Below are 21383 nucleotides of genomic sequence, written 5' to 3' on the forward strand. Positions count from 1 at the left end.
TGAAGACAATTATTGTTTAATTTCATTGACTGTGTCCTACACATACTTGTACATGTTATTCATTACGTGTATGGTACTTTATATTAGTCATTTTATATCATTAAATATTCTCAAGGACAAGCATGGTTTCATCTGGATGAATAAACTGTTTTCTATTCACTTTTATCAGGAACCTTGATTAAATTGGTGTGAACTCATTTGGGCCGGACCTCTGAGGTTATGTGGAAGATAGGCAGACAGTAGACCCTGACGACTTTCAGTAAACTTAAACCCATTGATTGATTTGTCTTTCATCTCTGAGATGTGTTTGACCCACTAATTAGATTTGCTCACTTACAATTGCTCTGAAGTCGCCAGGCAATCAATGTAGTCTAATTATTGCCCAGTGTCCCTACCACCTTGTTTTCTGTAAATATTTTATCATCCTTTTACTCTACTCTCCCCTTGTTGATTAATCCCTGCCAACACACACACACACACACACACACACACACACACGTTTATTTGTGCTAACCTCAATTTCTCTGTTTTATCCTTTACCAAGTCTTCCTGTTTTGGTTTGCTTGCTTACTTTGACAGTTTTCCAAAAGGAATAAACAAGAGTCCCCTTGGTAGAAACAACCTCTCTCTCTCTCTCTCTCTCTATCTCTCTCTCTCTCTCTCTTTCTCTCTCTCTCTCTCTCTCTCTCTCTCGCTCTCTACTCTCTCTGTCTCGCTCTGTCTCTCTCGCTCTCTCTCTCTCTCACACACACACACAAACGCAAACACACGCACACAAACACTTTGGCTAACTGACAAAGTTTGATTTGAATCCACTTTCGAATGTGCTCATGCAGACAATAAAGCATTATACCCTGTAGAGTAGATGGAAGGTGTACCTTTTTCCTTTGAATGAACTATCACAGTTCAATCATGGATAAAAGAGAAGTTTCCATTTATTCTACTCACTGACCATTCCTCCGACATCTTGAACTCACACGCGTACGTACACACTTCTGTATACACTCCCCCGGTGAAAATGACCAAAATGCAGCAACATAGCCTGAGAGTGAAATAACAGTCTGATGTGCTTGTTCCATTTGTCTCAATTGTTCCTCTGTCTGCTTGGTCAGTCTTAGGGCCTCAATGGGAATAGAGAATGGAGTGCAGCTTTTTACACTGTACTCAGTATCACTCTGACCTCTGTGCCCTTGCTGCAGACACTAGAAACCATCATTTAGAGCAACACACTTCTGCAATTCTCAACTGTGGCTGCAAACAACTTAAATTCCCCCGATACCCATGTGAAGTACAATGACCAAGACCCACTGTTTTTTTTTAAGGTATATTACTTGTGGCAAGTATTCATGTATTTCCATGTCATTTATTGTGTAATCATTGCCAACTTGGTATTGAGCCATTAATGGAAAAATGTCCCCTTCGGCGAAAGGGTTGGACAGAAAAGACATCCAGTAAGAGATGGAGGTTTAAGATTGAACCGGACCCGAGTTAGCAAGAAAGAGGTTTTTACGTAATGTCATTGTGTGCTTTTTATTTGGTCATGTTGCTACAGTTACAGACCAAAGGCTACCAATTTCTGTAAACGGCCTTCCATCCTGATCAGATTCAGGTTGAGTCATGTCTCGCTGATTGAAAACTATGTCCAAGGATGAGTCCCTGGATGGCTACAAAAAGTTAATCTCCATTTTTTTCAAAACTTCACAGTGTTTTCATTTCAATGCCAAACAATTTCAAACATCCATTCTTCCTTCAATGTCCAACCAATGATATATTGTATGGGTGCTTTCTCTGAGTAATTCCTGTGGCGGAATGGAGTGTTCTGCGTAGTGGTAAAAGTGTTAGCGTAAGCATGGAAAGTTCAATGTATTGAAGTTTCCTCTCTGACCTTCAAACGCTCTTTTTCATACAGAGCCACCACGGAGCACAGATTGAAATATTCTATCGACTGTGAGCCAAGCTGTGCATATGAAAAACCTTAGCAAGTGAGACATTACCCTCTGAATGTTTCACTGCTATCAGTTCAAGACAAAATCGTAGCTATTTGTGTTAGTGTGATGAATTTTCACTACTGCACTCAGATAATTACACAATTTTTATAAACCCTGTAATCGCGTTCTTATTTTCTTCTCCCTCTAAGTCTACACCATCCTTTTTGATTGCTTTTAAACTTAAGTTGTTTTCATGTTTAATATGGGTGACAGGTATTTCTCTAAAGGCCAGTCAGCACTGCAGGATAATAGTGACCTTTTATATCAATTGACGTGATTAAAAACCCTCACATAGCACACTTTCCTATAATTAATGACAGAGCGTGGCAGGCGTTGCAAGTCGACAGTACTGCGGAGGAGTGAGTTTAGAGTTTATCGTTTCCAAGTCATTTGCACCATGTTATTTGGTTTCTATGAGTGAAGGTATCCAATGCAGTAAGGGCAGCTTATTTAGCGTGTGTTTTTGGGTATGTTGTTTCTATTGAATCCCATTGCATTGAACCCCCCGCCACCCCAGCGCAACCCCCACCTACATTGTGAATGATCAGGTTGCCTGTACCCAGCCAATCAAAACACCGCATGTATCGGCACATTCAGATGTCACAGCTACACATTGGGAGGCTGTGCATTTGGTAACTGGGCCTTTAATGGAAATTTACCCGACTTGATCCACCTCTTAATACCACTTCTATCAAGTCACAGTTGTAGAGACCATCAATACTACACAAAAACACAATATAACAGCACACAACTTTGCCACGCACATCATCTGGAGGAGTTCAGACTCAATAGTCATGACATCATGACTAAACAAATAATACAAAAAAAATACATCATACTCACCAGATAAGCTCACTGTTAACTGTATTAATGTGTGCAGATCGCTACACATTTTTCTAGTTGAAGTTGCCTGGACCAAGTTTTGCTCTGAGCAACCGATCAGAGGACCGAAAAATGCTGACTTCATCGAGGGCTAGCTCACTGGCCTTGTAGGATGAATTTGAAATCTGTTTCTTTGTTAATATAGTTTAAGTTACATCGGCCAGCGCAACTGATTCTAAAGGCCCTGGGCAGATTAGGTTGACTTGGGAGCATATAGAGACTAAACTCTGGTTGGAAAAATAATCTAACTTTACACATACTACAGCCAAGAGAAATGCTACAAAATGATTGGAATAGACTGTTAGGAATAAATTAACATAATTTCATAGAATAAATATTGGAATTTCGTCTGTTAATGTGGGTCAGTGCTTCAAACCATGGATAGGTCCAGCAGATAAGCCTTGCTGGCTCTGACTGTTCACCACTGCATCTCTGCGATGTATAAATAATGGATGGAAAACATGGTGTCAAACCAGCTTTTCCATAGAGATGGTTTAAAAAATATTGTGCAAATTAGGATTACTTTGGTTCAATAATGCTATAACTGGTGGTGACTAAGCTCAATATCCTATTAGATTTCATATTTCACATCTTACTGTCTGCCACATTTGATGTTCTGCACAGTGATGTAGCTTATCGTCACTAAATTTCCCAATTCACACGTGTAATGAAATGGTCAAAAATTCTGATTCTTCTCTTCACCCAGTCTTTTTTTTTTTACACCATTTTCCTGTATTATTAATCACCTGCAGATCTTGAATGGTTTCTGTTGTGTCCAGTACATACCTTTTTTTTCTTCTCTTTCCTCCTCAGACGGATAGTTTCCCCACTGAACCTAATTACATGGGAAGCAGACAACAGTTTGTTCAGAGGTAGGTGGTGGGTTCTGCAACTATTACTGCATGTTAAACCTTATTTTCCTTTGCTCTGTTCATCCTACCACAGCACTGCAACAACAGATATTTATGAGTCATAAATGGCATCAATTCTCATTCACTGCATACAGGATGAACACGGGATTCAGGACCGCCAACGCTCTTTTGTTGTTTGTCTTTCTCTAGTAGTTCCACATTCAAAGACCCAGAACGAGCGAGTCTCCGAGACAGCGGCCATGGTGACAGCGACCAGGCTGACAGTGACCAGGACACCAACAAAGGCTCCTGCTGTGACATGTCTGCAAAGGAAGCGCTTAAATTGAAGGCTACAGGTGTTAGGCTGCCTCCGTTGGAACAAGGTGAGCCGTTGTGCTTCAGATTTTTTACTCTGCATAAAGTACAAGGTTTAACCCACTGTCTCAGCCATTGTTATATGTAATAACTGTTGTGCAACCGGGCTCTCTGATTGGGCGCAGTTCAGTTTTCATGTTCTGGGTCGTAATTTTCTTTTACCTTTTCTGCACGTTTTCTATTCGGTGTGTGTGATGTGAGTGTTCGATACAATTTATCAAAGACGACAAGCTCATTATGTTTTTATAAGCCCAACTACTTCAGCCTCTCCATTTAGCGCCTCAACCCTGAACGCATGTCTCTGAAATTTTTATAATGGAACATGGAAAATAACTTAGTGAGCAGCGAGGAATGTGGCGCTGTGATGAGGTGATGAAATATGAATAATTATTCTAAGCGCTGTGGGTCGGGCAGATTACACATGACATGTGTTGAACAATAACTCCCTAGATATGAGTTGTTTCAGCATTCCTCACTGCAGCCACCTTGTATTATTCTTGCATATTTAGAAGCGCCAGGGCAAAAAGACTTAAATAGCCTTCATAGCACAAGTTGTGTGCTAAAGTCTCACGGTAGCTCCAAACAGCCTTGTACCTCAGTGTAAGTCATTGCCTGCTTGGAAAAATAGATATTTCCAGAGAAATCCGCTCATGTGATTATAGCAAGTAATAATCCTTCTAACGGGATTCTGAACTACAGTACAATATAGTGAACATGGATTCTTTGTAATGGCGCTATTAATCCAAGGAACAGAAGGGCCGTTTTACTCCTTGCGGAAGGACAATGATAATTTGTGCAACATTGCATTGCAATATCCATGTCTGACGAGATAGTTATTTTTCTTCATTTACATTGGTTTTGCAATTAAATTCCACACGTTGAAAAAATAAATTTGTTAATTAAAAAGCGCCATATTTTCAACATTTATTAGTGTGCTCCCTTTTTATTGTCTGTGATGAACCAAAAGAAGCCAAATACATATGACAAAACAAAGTACTAGTGTGTAGTCAATAAAATCGTCCCCACCTATGCTTGTTTAATGCTTCTGCATTCAAGATCCAAACTCAACCACCTCACCCAGCTTTCTTTGTGTTGTACTGAATACTCTTGAGGCACTTCAATAAGACATTGCTGCCCCCATGCATCAATCAAACACACGAGTGCTACAAGTCTATAGACTGCTTTTCACTCTACACTGTGCTCCCAGTTATTGTCCTCCTCTGCTGTGCCTTCACCCCCTCGCCTCTATGACTTTCACTCCTTGTTTAGGGAAATTGCTTGATGTGAGATTAGACAGTTAACTTGCTGCAGCTGTCTCTGTTTAGCCAATAACATGATCTTATCCAAGACGTGTGTGCGTCTGTGTTGGGGGTTGAGGTCGTGAAAGTAAGACTAAGGTACAAAAACAGTTTTGAGCAGTGAGGTTTCGGTGTATCTTATTTCAGGATGTTAATCTTCTGCCTGTTAAATGACAGTATAATCATCAGAGAGGGGTCCAGCTTCATATTTTATATCCTACTGTCAAGGATAAATATCAAAATGATCACCTTGGGCCTGTTTAAGTAAACAATTTTTTCAGGCAGGCACACTTATGTACAGGGAATATATTATCACACTTGAATACCAAATTAATTAGGCTGAGTAAGAGGAAAATGACGAAGAAATAGCAACATGAGGTGCCAAAGCAAATAAGGTATTCCATGTTCTGCATTTGCCGGCACGGTGGCCGACTGGTTAGAGCGTTAGCCTCACAGTTCTGAGGACCTGGGTTCATTCCCCGGTCCCGCCTGTGTGGAGTTTGCATGTTCTCCCCGTGCCTGCGTGGGTTTTCTCCGGGCACTCCGGTTTCCTCCCACATCCCAAAAACATGCATGAATTGGAGACTCTAAATTGCCCGTAGGTGCGAATGGTTGTTTGTTTGTATGTGCCCTACGATTGGCTGGCAACCAGTTCAGGGTGTACCCTGCCTCCTGCCCGATGACAGCTGGGATAGGCTCCAGCATGCCCGCGACCCTAGTGAGGAGAAACGGCTCAGAAAATGGATGGATGGATGTTCTGCATTTAGTTGCAATAATCCTGTGTGCACAGGAGTATGCATACCAGCAACCACCGGTGCATCTATACTTTCAGATGGGCAAAATCGAAATTTTGACTTTGCATTGGCACTGCAAATGAAGGCTTTTTTTTTTTACACATCTCAACAGTTTTACAGTTTTTATGTTGGTACGTCTGGCCATTACATTGTGTCATGCAGTCACTCTTTTTCCACACAAACAGCTTTCACACTTTTTGCCAATATTTATTTTGTCATTCATCCAGAAGAACTTTTGTGAGGTTAAAGGTCACCTATGTAGGATCTGATGGCCCACAATGTCCATTCTCATTCTTTCCAAATGTGTTTGATGTGGTTGAGGTCAGGGCTTTAAAGATTTCTTCCACACCAATGTCATTCAGCCATGCCTGGATGGGTTTTGGTTTGTGCACTGTCAAATATTTACTGCCCAAAATTGTCCAAAATTTGTGTGCCAAGGCATTTGTCTGATTGTGTATTAGAGGGGGTTTACAACAGAATTAAGTCGGAATGCATCATAGATTATCACTAACGTATGCCGACACATTAGTCATAATTATGGGAAATATATGTATGAAATACACTTACAGGCAATAAATATAAAACAATCAAATCAATTTGATGGCAACTGTGTGTGCCTCCTTGTGCTGTGTCGCAACTGTAAATTAATACCTTGACTTACTTTATTTCATTCCCTGACCAAACTTTTAAAGCCGGCGGTGTTTCTGATTGTTGTTGATATATGGCTTTCTTTTTGAATGGTAGAGTTTTAATTTGTATTTGTAGACGTAGTGACTTGCTTTGTTAACTGAAAATGGTTTTCTGAAGTGTTCCTGAGCTCGCGTGGTAATATTCTTTATACAATGATGCTGGTTTTTAATGCAGTGCTGCAAGCGGGATCGAAGGTCACGGGCATTTCGTGTTGGTTTTCGGCTTTGTCGCTTACGTGCATAGATTTCTCCAGATTCGCGAAATCTTTTGATTAAATTATGGACCGCAGATGAGTAAATCCCAAAATTCCTTGAAATGGTACGTTGAGAAACGTTCTTAAACTGTTGGACTATTGGTTCACACAGTTGTTCACAAAGTGGTAGACCTTACCCCATCCTTGCTTGTGAAAAACTGAGCCTTTTTGGGATGCTCCTTTTATACCCAATCATGACACTCACCTCTTTCCAATTAAACTGGTTACTTGTGGAATGTTCCAAACGGGAACACAAGTGCCCGCACAATTTTTTTTGTGCATTCCTCAACGTTCCCAGTATTTTTCTGCCTCTGTTGTAGATTTTTTGAATGTGTTGCAGGAATCAAATTCAAAGTGAGAGAATATTTGCAAAAAACAATAACATTCATCAGTTTGAATATTAAATATTTTGTCTTCGTGTAGTCAATTGAAAATCACTGTATTCTGTTTTTATTTACATTTTACACAACATCCCAACTTAATTGGAATTGGTGTTTGTAAAATATAAATATAGTGCATATTATATATAAGTGTAGTAAACATAATCAAATAAAATGTAAAGAAATAAATTCTGAAGAATAATTCAGCCGAAAGTCACACACAATGTAGTATTCGTGTTCTAATGTGTGCCTTTAAAGGGCGTGGCCAAGTGAGTGACGTCAGGAGCTCTGGCTCCCCCCCTCACTTTACTCAAGCGACGGCGTAGCTGAAGCTTACTTGTTAAAATTTTCAAGTAGGGTTGCACTACACTGTATATATTTTGAGCATCGTGATGTTCGTTTGAGCAATAGCCACATCGTAAGGTTTTGCAATGTTGGTGTGCTGTATTGTTATGTAGTGATTCAACTGTAATATTAATAAATGGCCAGCAGATGGACCTGGTTGGACATGCTAATAAGATTAGCATCGATGTTACGGTAAATTTTAACCCTTTAACTAATACACACGGAGATGCTGAGAGTATGACACTGTAACCATTAAAGAGGGCATGGGGAAACAGTTACACACCTGCATTTACCAAATAGCTCTTCAGTATGTAAAGAATGAACGTGTGTCGCAACAGATTACACTTGGTGGGAGAGGGGACTCGGAGAAGAGCTATTACGGCATTGAAGGATCAAACTTCAGGTGTACACAATGATTTGTTGATCAAACTAATGCACTGAAATAAAGAAATACTGATGCATATTATGTTCAAATGTGTAAAATAACAGATTGATTAAAACAAAAATAAGGTCAAGAATGTGCTAATGACCACCGTAATTTCTCGTGTATAATGTGCACCCATGTATAATACGCACCCCCAAAGTTGAACTCAAAATTCTGGAAAACCCATCTAACTATGTATAATGCATTTTTACAATGCATGATTTTGCTTCTACCCATATGATCAAAACATGGAGTATTATCTGTATTTTGTTTGTTATTTCAAATAATTATTCTGAAGTTAAGCACTTTATTTGAATACTTTCTTTTTATTTACTTGCTCTTATTTGGAAATTCACAGCCCTACTTTTATTTAGTAAATGAGAAAGCACACAGTTGTGCTCATAAGTTTAAATACCCAGCCAGAAATTGTGAGATGGGTACAATTCTTTAAAGAATACATGAAGGTACAGGCGAAACACATTTTATTATTTATTTATTATTTTAATGGGATTCAAATTAAACCGTCAAGCATTTCAGAAAACCTTGATAATTAAAGAAAACATAACCATGAAGAAATTAATTATGGTCACCATCCATCAAACCATCCATCCATCCATTTTCTGAGCCGCTTCTCCTCACTAGGGTCGCGGGCGTTCTGGAGCCTATCCCAGCTACCATCGGGCAGGAAGCGAGGTACACCCTGAACAGGTTGCCAGCCAATCGCAGGGCACATACAAACAAACAACCATTCGCACACGTATTCACACCTACGGGCAATTTAGAGTTGTCAATTAACCTACCATGCATGTTTTTGGGATGTGGGAGGAAACCGGAGTGCCCGGAGAAAACCCACGCAGGCGGGGCCGGGGATTGAACCCCGGTCCTCAGAACTGTGCTCTGCGCTCTAACCAGTCGTCCACCATGCCGGCAAATGGTCATCAGTCGTATCTTTAAAAATAATATTTCACAAATTCTGACAGGGTATGTATGAGCACAACTGTACATGTTAACCCCTGTCAAGTTGGAATGAAAGTGTAGGCTACACTTTTTTCATAACCTCTAGGTGGCGGTGGCATATTTGAATGAAAGTGTACACCTTTCTCGTAACCTTGAGGTGGCGGTTGCATATCGGAATGACAGTGTTCCGGTTTCTCATAACCTCTAGATGGCGGCATACATTTATACAATGTGAAAGTTATTTTTCATTTTCCTCTATACCTATGTATAATGCGCACTATTGACTTTTGACAATTTTTTTGGGGGGGGAAATGTGCATTATACACGAGACATTATGGTATATACTGTAGTATAACTCGGCATAAAAGGAAATTATTTTAACTTCAAGATTGGCTGGACTGTTACCTGCTCAATACTGCAGTGCAATTAAATACAGGTAGTAAACTTAATACAAATTACTCAGTATATTTTTGTGCTCTACTGAACATAGTTTCTTTTCTACTGAAGCTGTTACAAGTTATCCAAATAATACAGTTTTTACATCATGATTATGTTATTCTGTACTTTCTTACATTATGAATAGTAATAATATATATTGCATGGTTTAAAAAAAATTGCAATGTAAACTTTTTTCCCAATATTGTGTACACCTACTCCTAACACAAATAAAATAATTTAAAAAAAAACAAAAAAAACTTAGCGACAGCTCATAAATTGGGGCACTTTTAATTCAAGGTACCACTGTACAAATTACGCCATTGTGCAATTAGTTATTGTGCACCATTCATACCTTTGAAACCTTGTATATTGTGAAAGTTGTAAACCAGTAACCTCTTGTGTATCTCGCGCCCCACCCTGTTATGTTTCACCTGCAAAGATACTACAAACCGTTCAGTCTGTAAGGGGGAACAAATCTAGTGTGCAAAACGTATTTCCAATACCCAGGCCAATTTAAGTTTATAGCCATAGAAATCGGGTTTTTTCTTTCATGAATATTTCCATCCATCCAATCTATTTTCATACTGCTTGTCCTCATTAGGATCGCGGATGAGCTTTAACTTATCGTTATCTTATCGTACTTGACTTTGGGTGAGAGGCGGGGTCCACCGCAGACTGGTCAATCACAGGGCACATATAGACTAACAAGGATTCACACTCACACCTTCAGTTGACCTAAAAGGCATGTTTTGGAGATTTGGGAGGAAACAGGAGACAACTCACACAAGCACGGGCATAACATGCAAACAAATGGGCCTGATCCGAGATTCAAACTAAGAATCTCTCAACTGGGAAGCATATATGCTACCCACTATCTCCCCTGTGTTGCTTCGTAAATATTTCCCCTCAGCAATTTTCCTCCAGACGTACCCTTATAATCTGGAGATCACGGCTCATTTTCAAAATTGATTAATTAGCCCTACAAAATTAGTAGCAATGTATTAACTAAGCTGAAGTTTATCAGTTATAATTAGAGAATAATTGATGCTCCAACATGCTTTCAACAGACGTCGATACAGGCTTGTTTGGCTCCAGCAGTGTGGCACCCAGTGTTTTTCTCGCCTCTGTAGAAATGACTGCCCAAGACGCTATCACAAACAGACAGGCAGCACTGGTTTAGCAAGATCTTACCCATTGATTGCACTCTTCAAGGAAATGATGAGCGAGAAGAATGAGAGGAGAGGAGGAGTTGGGAGGGACAGAGGTAGTGTGACTGTATCAGAGGACCTATCCTAATTAGCTATGATGGTAGTATGATAATAAACTGCCTCAGGCTGCGTTTTAAAAGCATGTTTGAGAACGAGTGCATGGATGTGAGCAAGGTGACAAAACGGTTTCCTGGATATGGGTAAGGGAAGACTGTGATATGTGCACCTAAAACAGAGCACATGAAGTGCAATGACATCGACTTTATGGTGTTATTTGTGGCCAGGGTGAATAATTTCCCTCCCTAACCCTAACCCACACTCTATTCTCAGCTTGTGAATAGATACAATAAGAGAAATGTCATGCTTTGTCAATGGGTCTCACTTGCATCAATACACAATCTATGATGTAAAGAAGACACACACTGATATTTAATATACAACAATGGACACAGAAAAATTGTGTCAGTTGCTTATTTAATTTTAGTCGCCCAGCATTTATTAGGTTATATGCTGTGCAAGGATTCTTTTGAGGTGCAATTTGTGGTTTGAAGTTCTCTGAAGCTTGATGCATGTGTGACACATATTGTATCTAAAGCGTTTGTAATGTGTGAATATCTTAAAGCATGTTGTAAGAAACCAAGAGTGAGCCTCTGGCCCTGTTAGGTAACGTCTATGTAAGCTTAGCTAAATCCGTCATAATCAGTAAGGTGTGAGGTTCCAGGTCTAAACATGAAGTAAAGGTGATGCTCATGGGGAATGTCATTAGCATTACAAAGGATAAATCTATGTATTAGCTACATTTAAATTTTGACCTTATGCTGGCACGAGATGAATGTTTTCTCAAAATATCATCGTAATTCATCCAGCAGCTGCTGGTATGTACAGTATCAGACTCCAGACTAGGGGTGTCAACCCCATTTCTATTGCAAGCCACATTGGCGTTAGGATTGCCCACAGAAGGCCAGTTAAAATTGTGAAATAATATAAATCTATAAACTCATCATCATATTGTTACATAACGGACTCTGCATTTTATTGTTAGCTTTCACCAGCAAACAAATGGATAACTACCGTATTCTCACGACCATAAGGCGCGCTTAAAAGTCGTAAATTTTCTCCAAAATGGACGGGGCGCCTTATAATGCGGCATACCTTATGTGTGCACCGAGTTCCAAAATCTATCAATGTTATTGTGTGATGAGCGCTCCGCTTGACTGACTGGGAGCATTTCCTGCCGACACGCCGCTTATACAGAGGAAAAGCGGACGTGGCTGAGGACAGACAGCATGCGGACGTAAAGGGGGAAGGGTGCGCGTGAAGGAGGTCGCTAAAGGCACGGCCCCAGTAGGTATATAGCGCCGATCAAGCCAGCCTCCACTCGTAAAGTAGCAATCAAGCAAGCCGCCGCTAATTTTGTTCATACTAGGCATTATGGTAATAGGTCGCCAACTCGCGGCGAAAGCCACCTTCAAAATAAAAGCTTTCCAATAATACGGACGTCAGTGCTCTTCGGTTACGGAATGCAACCAGCAAAGTTAATTTGAATCTTGAGATACATTAAAAAATGTAGTTTATTTGATATATTAGAAAAATAAATGGTAAATGGACTGCACTTATATAGCACTTTATCTACATCACAGTGCCCAAAGGGCTTTACAAAGCCTCACATTCACACACACATTCATAAACCAATGGGCGACTGCTGCCATGCGAGGCGCTGCCAGGCCCACTGGGAGCAAATTATAGTTCAGTGTCTTACCCAAGGACACTTCAACATGCGGACAGTCGTAGCAGGGATTCGAACCTGTTCTACCTACTGAGCCAAAGCCACCCCAACATAATCCCATTGGTATCGCAAGATCTGTGTGACAGACCACCAAGTACTCCACTAAAAGAGGTTTGATGAAGATCTGATATTGTATTTCAATATGAAAGTCTCCGAAAACTAATAAACTACATTTTGTAATGCATCTCAAGATTTTAAAAACATTGTTTTAGCGTGCATGCATGCTACCGTATGCTTTAAGATAGCGTATGTTTTACCATGCCTGCACCCAATAATACGGTGTGCCTTATGTGTGTGTGTTAAATACAGAAATAGACCCCATAACTGAGACTGTGCTTTTTAATAGGGTGCGCCCTGTGGTCGTGCAAATACGGTAGTTTTAAAATCCTAACTCAATGATAAGTAAGGACAATGCTGATAATCAACGAAACATTTATTTGACATTTCAAGAGGGTTGTGCAACAAAAGCATTTGCATGTAATATCTTGATGCATCAAATAATCTTAATTTTAAAAGTGGAGAAAAAGAAAGAAAAATGCAAATTTAGGTAAAATCTGATAAAATTGGAAATAAATAAAAAAATGCTTCTATTTTGCAGTGTTTTATTCTTCTGTGTGCAGCCAGGTCAACATTGCAAAAATAATCTCTTCTCAATTGCCTTACCTGGATAAATAAAGGTTGGTTAAATAAATGAAAAATAAATAAATAAATAAGGAAAGTTGCCAACCGGGCTTGATTTGGATGAACAGACTTATTAGCCTTCCACCCGCAAGTGTTTTAGAATGGACTGAAATGCACTCCTTTGTGCCTATAAAGGGCAGGGACCATCAAGAGGTTTATGTGCAGCCCGGATGGGACATTTTAGCGAGTCTCAAGCACTTTTAATGCATACTTGAATGGTGGGTCCTATACGACTGTATATTAGTGCATACAGTTGCTATTTAAATGTAAATGCCAATAGCTACGGTTATGTCTTTTGGCCGTGTCTGATTTCAGATCTAGAGGCTTCTTAAAAGCAAAAGTTGTTGGACTCACGTTTTCTTTTGTCTTACTTAGGCACGGTGGGCGACTGGTTAGAGCGTCAGCCTCACAGTTCTGAGAACCTGGGTTCAATCCCCGGCCCCGCCTGTGTGGAGTTTGCATGTTCCCCCCGTGCCTGCGTGGGTTTTCTCCGGGCACTCTGGTTTCCTCCCACATCCCAAAAACATGTATGAATTGGAGACTCTAAATTGCCCGTAGGTGTGAATGTGAGTGTGAATGGTTGTTTGTTTGTATGTGCCCTGCAATTGGCTGGCAACCAGTTCAGTGTGTACCCCACCTCCTGCCCGATGATAGCTGGGATAGGCTCCAGCACGCCCGCGACCCTAATGAGGAGAAGCGGCTCAGAAAATGGATGGATGGATGGATGGATGTTCGACGTGTTTCCAAGGACAGACCGCACAGCTATCGAACAACACTGACACACGTCGTCGTCTGATGGATCACTTGAAACACCATCATTGTTCTACTCCTCAAGAAACCTGAAATTTTCCCTTGATTTGAATGAACCCGGTGGGTCTTCTAGCTGCTGTCTGTCATCTGAATTTGCTGTGATGACAACTTTTCTTCTTCTTGTGTTTTGTTTATTGGCGGATGACAAACAGTTTAAGGTGCATTACCGCTACCTGGCTTGGAGAGCAGATACTGGAATGAACTGAGGCATATTCGTAGTATGACTGCACGCACCAAACCATAACGTCCTTACGTTAACTGTTGGGAACGAATACTAGTACCTTTAGACCCCTATTAAACATACAACTCACCATTACGTTAAATGTAGTTGTGGAATTAGTGGTAGTCCTGGGCTTGTTTCTCTTCAATGTGTTGGTCCAGTCCTGGGGTCATTCCCCCCCCCCCCCCCACACACACACACACACACACACTCCCTTTGGCCCGTTTCCCTTTTTGAAGAAGTTCTCCAAATATGCTTTTTTTTTTTTTTTTTTAACTCATTTTTGCTAGCTTGTGGGCTTTTATTCTGTGAGTGATTGATATGAGCATTTTGACAGCTGCTTCGGTGTATGCACCTGATTTTCAAAATAAAACTTTTCACACTCTGATTTTCAATAAAACTTTGTTCTGACCGATTGTGCCTTGGCACCCACGGGAATGGCCCCATCCTCTTTCCCCCCAGTCTCTTCCCCACACACGCAGCGCACTCCTATTTGGCCTGCTGCTGTGCAGCAAGACCAAGAAGCCCCGTTTGACCCAGCTGTCCTCCCACTTAGCCCGCTGCCTCATCAGCAAGCACTGAGGTTCTCAAGCCCTATTTCTCGCTCTGCTCATTAAAAAAAAAAAAAAAAAAAAAGTTTGCTCTGTCTCTCTGTATCAAATTGGTTGCAACCAGTGGTTGGCAAACCCTGCTTGAGACCAAAGTTGTTAATAAGACCAAAGTCTTACATTACCATTTTTTATTCAGTAAATCAGACAGTATTTGTCTCAGGTGCAGTGGAGTCAATAAGCCCTTCATTGTAGAACAGTCTTAGAATTTAATGATTTCATTGGACTCTATTATATTTGTCGGTTTCATACAGGAGTCTAAAGAAAACACTTGGTGTGAATTGTGGTGTTTGTGGTGTTTGATTTTCATCCACAAAACAGTTACATTAAACACATCAGTCACAGAAAATGTGAAAACCAATGACTACAGTGAAGTAGAATGAGGGTTTGTATCATACTTTATTTTAAATGTATGCTCTAAATGTTGACTTGGAATGCTAAAGCTCCCTGTGACCTTACTGCAAACAGAAACATCTGTATATAATGTATATTATTCCTCATTACCATGAATATTCTCATATCTGCCAAGCTGTTTTCTTCCAGCTCTCATATTCAGTCTTGTACTGTACTATGTCTTGTCTTCCTTGGCTGTCTTAATGCCTTCAATCATACTGTGACATCATGAATGATGCAGGATGCATTATGAGTGGTAAAAAAAAAATCTCTTGTCATGCAAAAAGCACTGTAATCAGCTTTCACAATGATTTTTATTTTCTTTTACTTTGGGGTTTTCGTAGAAGAATACCCTACTCCGTCTATAATTAGGATTGCTCCTTCTCAAGCGTTTTGAGCACATTTGACCACAGTTGAGCAGAAAGCAGACTCAGTAATAGAGCGAGAGACGTAACATACTGTATACGATGGACTTGACATGCAAAGTTTTTGCATGCAATATTTCAGTTAAGTATTAAGTTATTTCTTGCTGACTTAATTGCTTTTTAATCCTGCCTGATCTGACTTGCACTGTTTCCTAGAGAGCTCTGATTTATTGATGTCCATAAAAGTAGTGTGTTGAACTTGCACATTCATTGTTTAAAATAAGATAAACAAATTATAGGTGCTAAAATGTCTGTGTTTTTTTGTGTGTGTGTTTTTTTTTTTGTTCTGTTCACCTATTAGGACAACCAGAATGGAGGATCTGTATCCCTTTTATGCCGGAACAGTTTTACTGTGTCACAGTGGAGTTTTTAAGCTCCCGCTGTGGTTTATTGAGAATCAAAATCGATCAGTCGAACAGAACCAAGTTTCTAGAGAGGAGAGAGGAATGAAGACAGAAGACAACTCACTAATTGTAAGCAGGATGAGAAAAGTAAATCATTACCTATCTAAAACAATGAAACATTAGATATGAGTGTTGCATGGGGCTGTAGTGCTACACCCTGTGAGGGAAGGACAGGACAAGCTAGAGCAGGACAAGGACAGGAGAAAAAGCATGCAGACAAGGGTCGTGACCCGGCTCTACAATTGAAGTGTGGTGGGTTTGACAATGTAAATTATAAAAGTCTATCGGACGAGAGTTTGAGTGAGGGGCTACACAAGCAATTTGCATATTCATGGGTTATTTGTCACAATAAGTCGGTATTGTAATTGGTTAGCTTAATAATAGTGTTTAAATTTGGGAGCATGTCCCCCTCCCTCCTGTTTACTTTTCTGAAGAGTGGATAGACTAATTCTATTTTTCTTATTTTTTGGATAAAAATGTATTACAGCAGAATCTTAGGTTTGAAACCATTTAAATGTGGTCTTAAATGGAACCATTAAAAATAAAAAAAAATTTTGAGGTAAGGTTTTCATTTTTATTGTGGCTATTCTTCCCAGTCGTGACATAGGCAAGTTATTCCAGCGTCTTAAATCAGATGATATTTTTTCCAGAAGTGGTGTGTAATTTAGATTGGTTAGCTCTGTGAGTTTTGATGAAATATTAATACCTAAATAGTTAATGTTTCCTATAGGAATAGGGTAATCTGGGATTTGATCTGCAGGAGTCCACGAGTTTGCTGTTGTTGGGAGTATTGTTGATTTTGTCCAATTGGTAGAGTAGTGTGATATTTGTGAAAATGTTTTAATCAGATTGAAGACTGCCTGAAGAGAATACTTGGGTTCCTGTAAGTAAAGAATAATATAATTAGCATATAGATTGATTTTGTGTTCTGTCACTAGTGAGCAGATACCTTTAATATTAGCATTCTGACGTATAGCGGGAGCAAGAGGTTCGATGAATATTGCAAATAGCATTGATGAGAGTGGACATCCTTGTCTGGTTCCTTTTTGTAAAACTGTGAAGTAATCCTATTTGTGGTGTCTTTTTTAATGCGTTATATAATTCTGTGATGGTTAAAGGAACATCAAGGCTGTCTTTAATTTGTATATTTAATTGAGGAATGTTTAGGTCCTTCATAAAAGTTTCAATTTCTTTTTGGTCTGGGTTGTTCGAAGATGCATATAAGTTGCTATAATAATTGTAAAAAAACATTATTTATTTCGAGCGGTGACTGTGTACAGTTGCTGTTTGAATCTTGAAAGGATGTAATTAATGATTTTTCTTTATTGCGCTGAAGTTGGTTCGCAAGAAATTTTGCTGATTTATTATTTTACTCAAAATTAGAGTATCTTAACTGTTGTTGCAGAAAATCTGTTCTTTTTGTTTAATTGATGTTTTGCCTTTTGAAGTTGGTTTCTAACGTATTTATCTAAGATATTATATTTATTGTCCTACGCTTGAATGTCGATGTTCAATATACATACTTTAGAATGAAGAAATCTACTTGAATTATTATGCTCTAATATCATTATATTTGTGGCATATAAAAATGTTGATACTATCATTTATCTACATAGTTTTGGTGAAAATATATCGTCCGAAAATATTTGCTAGCATGATAGGCTTATGGATGGATTGATGGATGGATGGATGGACGATGGATAGATGGATAGATGGATGGATGATTGGGTTTGTACTGCACTTCAGGTTTTTAATCCTACAGAAATGAAAGGGAATAAATAGAAAACAAATTGTAAATTGTAATTGTTCACTATCACTAATATTATGTCCATTGATGTGATATTCATAAAGGACCTAATCCTCCCGTTCGCACGTAAATCCATTTTTACGTGCCTGGACTTGTGCACTTTTAATCTACGCTTATTCTCACCCGTAACGCCAAAGAGGTGTGATTGATTGACAGCTGAGGCTTCGTGGAAATCCTGGATGTGTACTTTTCCTGAGATTTGTGAATGTCACTGAAATCTGTGAAAAAGATTAAGCACTTTTTAAATTTGAAAATGGCTTATGTAGTGGATTTGGAGTCGGCCAGGCGGCATGGGTGGACGACTCCGGCTTCACTTACACCTTGAAGGAGAGCATGAAATGAAGCCACTAGAACTAATTTAATCAGAATACTGTGTTTATTTGGCAAGCCATCAATAAAAATCGGGGTCTCCCAACCGTAATGTAAATCAGCTGTCGCCAACATTTTTTTGTGACACGGGCAGGTTTCACATAGACATATTTTGACAGACCGGCATCTAAACAAATAAAACCAAATAATTACATTATACAACTCACTATTACGCCATGACAATGAATGTAGTTGTTGTAATAGTGGGAGTCCTACACATGTTTCTCTCTGGGCGGTCCCATCTCTTTTTGTTTGAAAAAAACTCATCATAACTCATCCATCCATCCATTTTCTGAGCCGCTTCTCCTCACTAGGGTCGCCGGCGTGCTGGAGCCTATCCCAGCTATCATCAGACTGGAGGCGGGGTACACCCTGAACTGGTTGCCAGCCCATCGCAGGGCACATACAAACAAACAACCATTCGCACTCACATTCACACCTATGGGCAATTTAGAGTCGTCAATTAACTTACCATGCATGTTTTTGGGATGTGGGAGGAAACCGGAGTGCAAGGAGAAAACCCACACAGGCACGGGGAGAACATGCAAATTCCACACAGGCGGGATTGAACCCCGCTCCTCAGAACTGTGAGGCAGACGCTCTAACCAGTCTCCCACCGTGCTGCCACATCATAAACAAGCTGGCAAAAAAAGTCCTCTAGCACTGATATAACGGCGTCAATAAATATGATAGCAAAAACGCTGTAACTGCTGACTCAGAGCACCTCCTCAACTCAGTGACGTGTTTTTTCAGTCTCTGTGGCAACGCATGGTGGTTTGGGACCCTGCTCTTCATCATTAGATTATTTGAATCAATTAGCTTGTTAACGTTAAGGTCACAGCTGACCCTTAATTTCAATATACAGTATATTTATTGAGAAAAATTGTGGCGTGTTAAATATTTATTTCAGCTGCTGTATCTGCCTTTTCCCTCTTAACCACATTGTATAATGTCCAAACAAAGCACATTTATAATATGTGATAACTATCCTTTAGCTGTATAATGAAGGCCCTTAATTGCAGTGCAGAGTAAAACCTCATGCCTCATATTGTGTTACAATAATAAATGCAACGCAATCATTTTCGTATTGATTCACGCATGTATGACAAATGCATATTTTCTCTTCCATTAATCCCAGAATTTTTTCCAGCTGAATTGTTAATGCTTGATTCTTGCTGAAGTCATTGTTCTCCACGTTAATGGATAAACAGCTGCTGAGAGAGCATCATAATTAGCCAGTTTACAAATATTGCTTTAAACAGGTAGCATATGGACGAGTCAAGGTTTTATGAGATTCTATTGCCTCTGTCAGGTTAAAACATGATTAATTGAAGAGTGCGTTCACTCCTCCTTTTCAAGCATACGGATGCAATTGCTGTCATTGAGCACACTGCCTTACTGTATGATTCATTGTTTTTTTGGGTGGGGGTCGCATGGCCATTTTATTTTTGGAATTCATTTATGTTTAAATCCCTGACTGGTGAAGAATCAATCAAAAACAGTGCGGAATTGCTTTGTCGCGTAGATAAGAAAAGAAAATCAACTTCTAAAAAACAGCATCCAGATGCTCATGTTTCTTCTATTGGACAGAGGATTTGTCTCTGAGCCCTTCATCTGTCCACACCCCTCATCTTCGCAGCCGTCTGTGGCCTGTCCCTGGCTAGGCCGATACCCTGATTCATGGCGGCTTTGCTCGCTACTTTACTAGGGGTGGGAAATGGGAACCATCAGCAATCTTGAATTTTCCACAATGCATACCTCATAGTCAAATAGTGTGCCCACACACACGTGCCAGATTGTGTGGTCACCCCTCTCTTCGAGGATATGGTGGTATCACACAGTAGTGAGGAGATTTATGGTTAAGCTAGTTGAATCCTGTGGAAATCCTAAAATCTTGTGGGGTGACGGGATGGAAGGTATCACAGTCTTAGGATTCCTTCTCTCTCATTATGGAAGATTTAGATGGATTAGTCTACTTTTCAGAAATACACAAAGATGTTTTCAATTCTATTGTTGTGATTGCAGTCCATGAAGGTTAATGTTCAGCATTTCTTCATGTTGTGTGTGTGTGTGTGTGTGTGTTTGTGTCTGCGTGCGCATGCGTGCATGCGGGTGTGTTTTTGGCCTTGGCTGACTATGGGGGCTGTTTTAACCTTTGAGCCTCAGCAAGCATGCTTGGAGGCTCACCCCATGATTCTTATTCAGCCAGTGGAGCCACTCTCAAATACTGTGGCACTGCAGTGTTGGGAACAATTGATGGATGCCTCAGACTCTTACTGCGTGAGCTATAAATTTCTGGCATTATCCTTTCTTCTAGGTCACTGCAGTGAATAATTACAGCGTGTTTATGGAAACAATTAGTCAAAAATATGTCTTATTTCACTGTGCACCATTACAACTTCATCACTACATGATTGTATCTGTCAGCTAAATTATTCTGGTGATAAAGTGTAGTTGTGTTGCTTTCTTTTCCTGCACTTTCAATGCAGGTTGATAATTATTTTTCCTCACATACTTTTTATCTTTAATAGTAACATTAAGTCACTGATGGTGTAGTGGTACACTTGCCTGACTTTGGTGCAGGCAGCGTGGGTTCAGTTCCCACTCAGTGGCGGTGTGAATGTGAGTGCAAATGGTTGTCTGTGTCTATATGTGCCCTGCGACTGACTGGCAACCAGTTCAGGGTGTAGTCCCCCTTTTGCCCGAAGTCAGCTGGGATAGGCTCCAGCGTCCCTAACCAGGATAAGCGGTGTTGAAAATGGATGGATGGATAGTAGTATTACAGGTTATTAGATATCACTTTTTTGTCCATTCCAACACATACCTAATCAATTTTGTCCATCTTGCAATTTGAAATAACTTCCTAATCTTTAGAGGAAGGTCCATCTTACAAACACTGTAAATAAATAAAGCCTCTTTCAATTGTTCGCTGTGAAGGCATACCTTATCGTTTGTGAGTGATTGACAGCGACAGTGGTAATATGTTGGAAAAAAATA

General features: G+C 39.9%; 1 protein-coding gene across 2 annotated transcripts in view; it reads left to right on the forward strand.

Moving 5' to 3' along the window:
- Positions 1 to 21383, forward strand: part of pcdh17 (protocadherin 17) — a 67445-nt gene that overhangs the window by 19377 nt on the left and 26685 nt on the right. For both annotated transcript variants that reach the window (XM_061670203.1, XM_061670204.1), the window contains exons 3-4: positions 3684 to 3742; positions 3932 to 4104. In XM_061670203.1, coding sequence (XP_061526187.1) covers positions 3684 to 3742; positions 3932 to 4104 — 232 coding nt within the window. The remainder of the gene's footprint in view (positions 1 to 3683; positions 3743 to 3931; positions 4105 to 21383) is intronic.

The sequence above is a fragment of the Phycodurus eques genome, chromosome 2 (assembly GCF_024500275.1).
Source record: "Phycodurus eques isolate BA_2022a chromosome 2, UOR_Pequ_1.1, whole genome shotgun sequence".
NCBI lineage: Eukaryota > Metazoa > Chordata > Actinopteri > Syngnathiformes > Syngnathidae > Phycodurus > Phycodurus eques.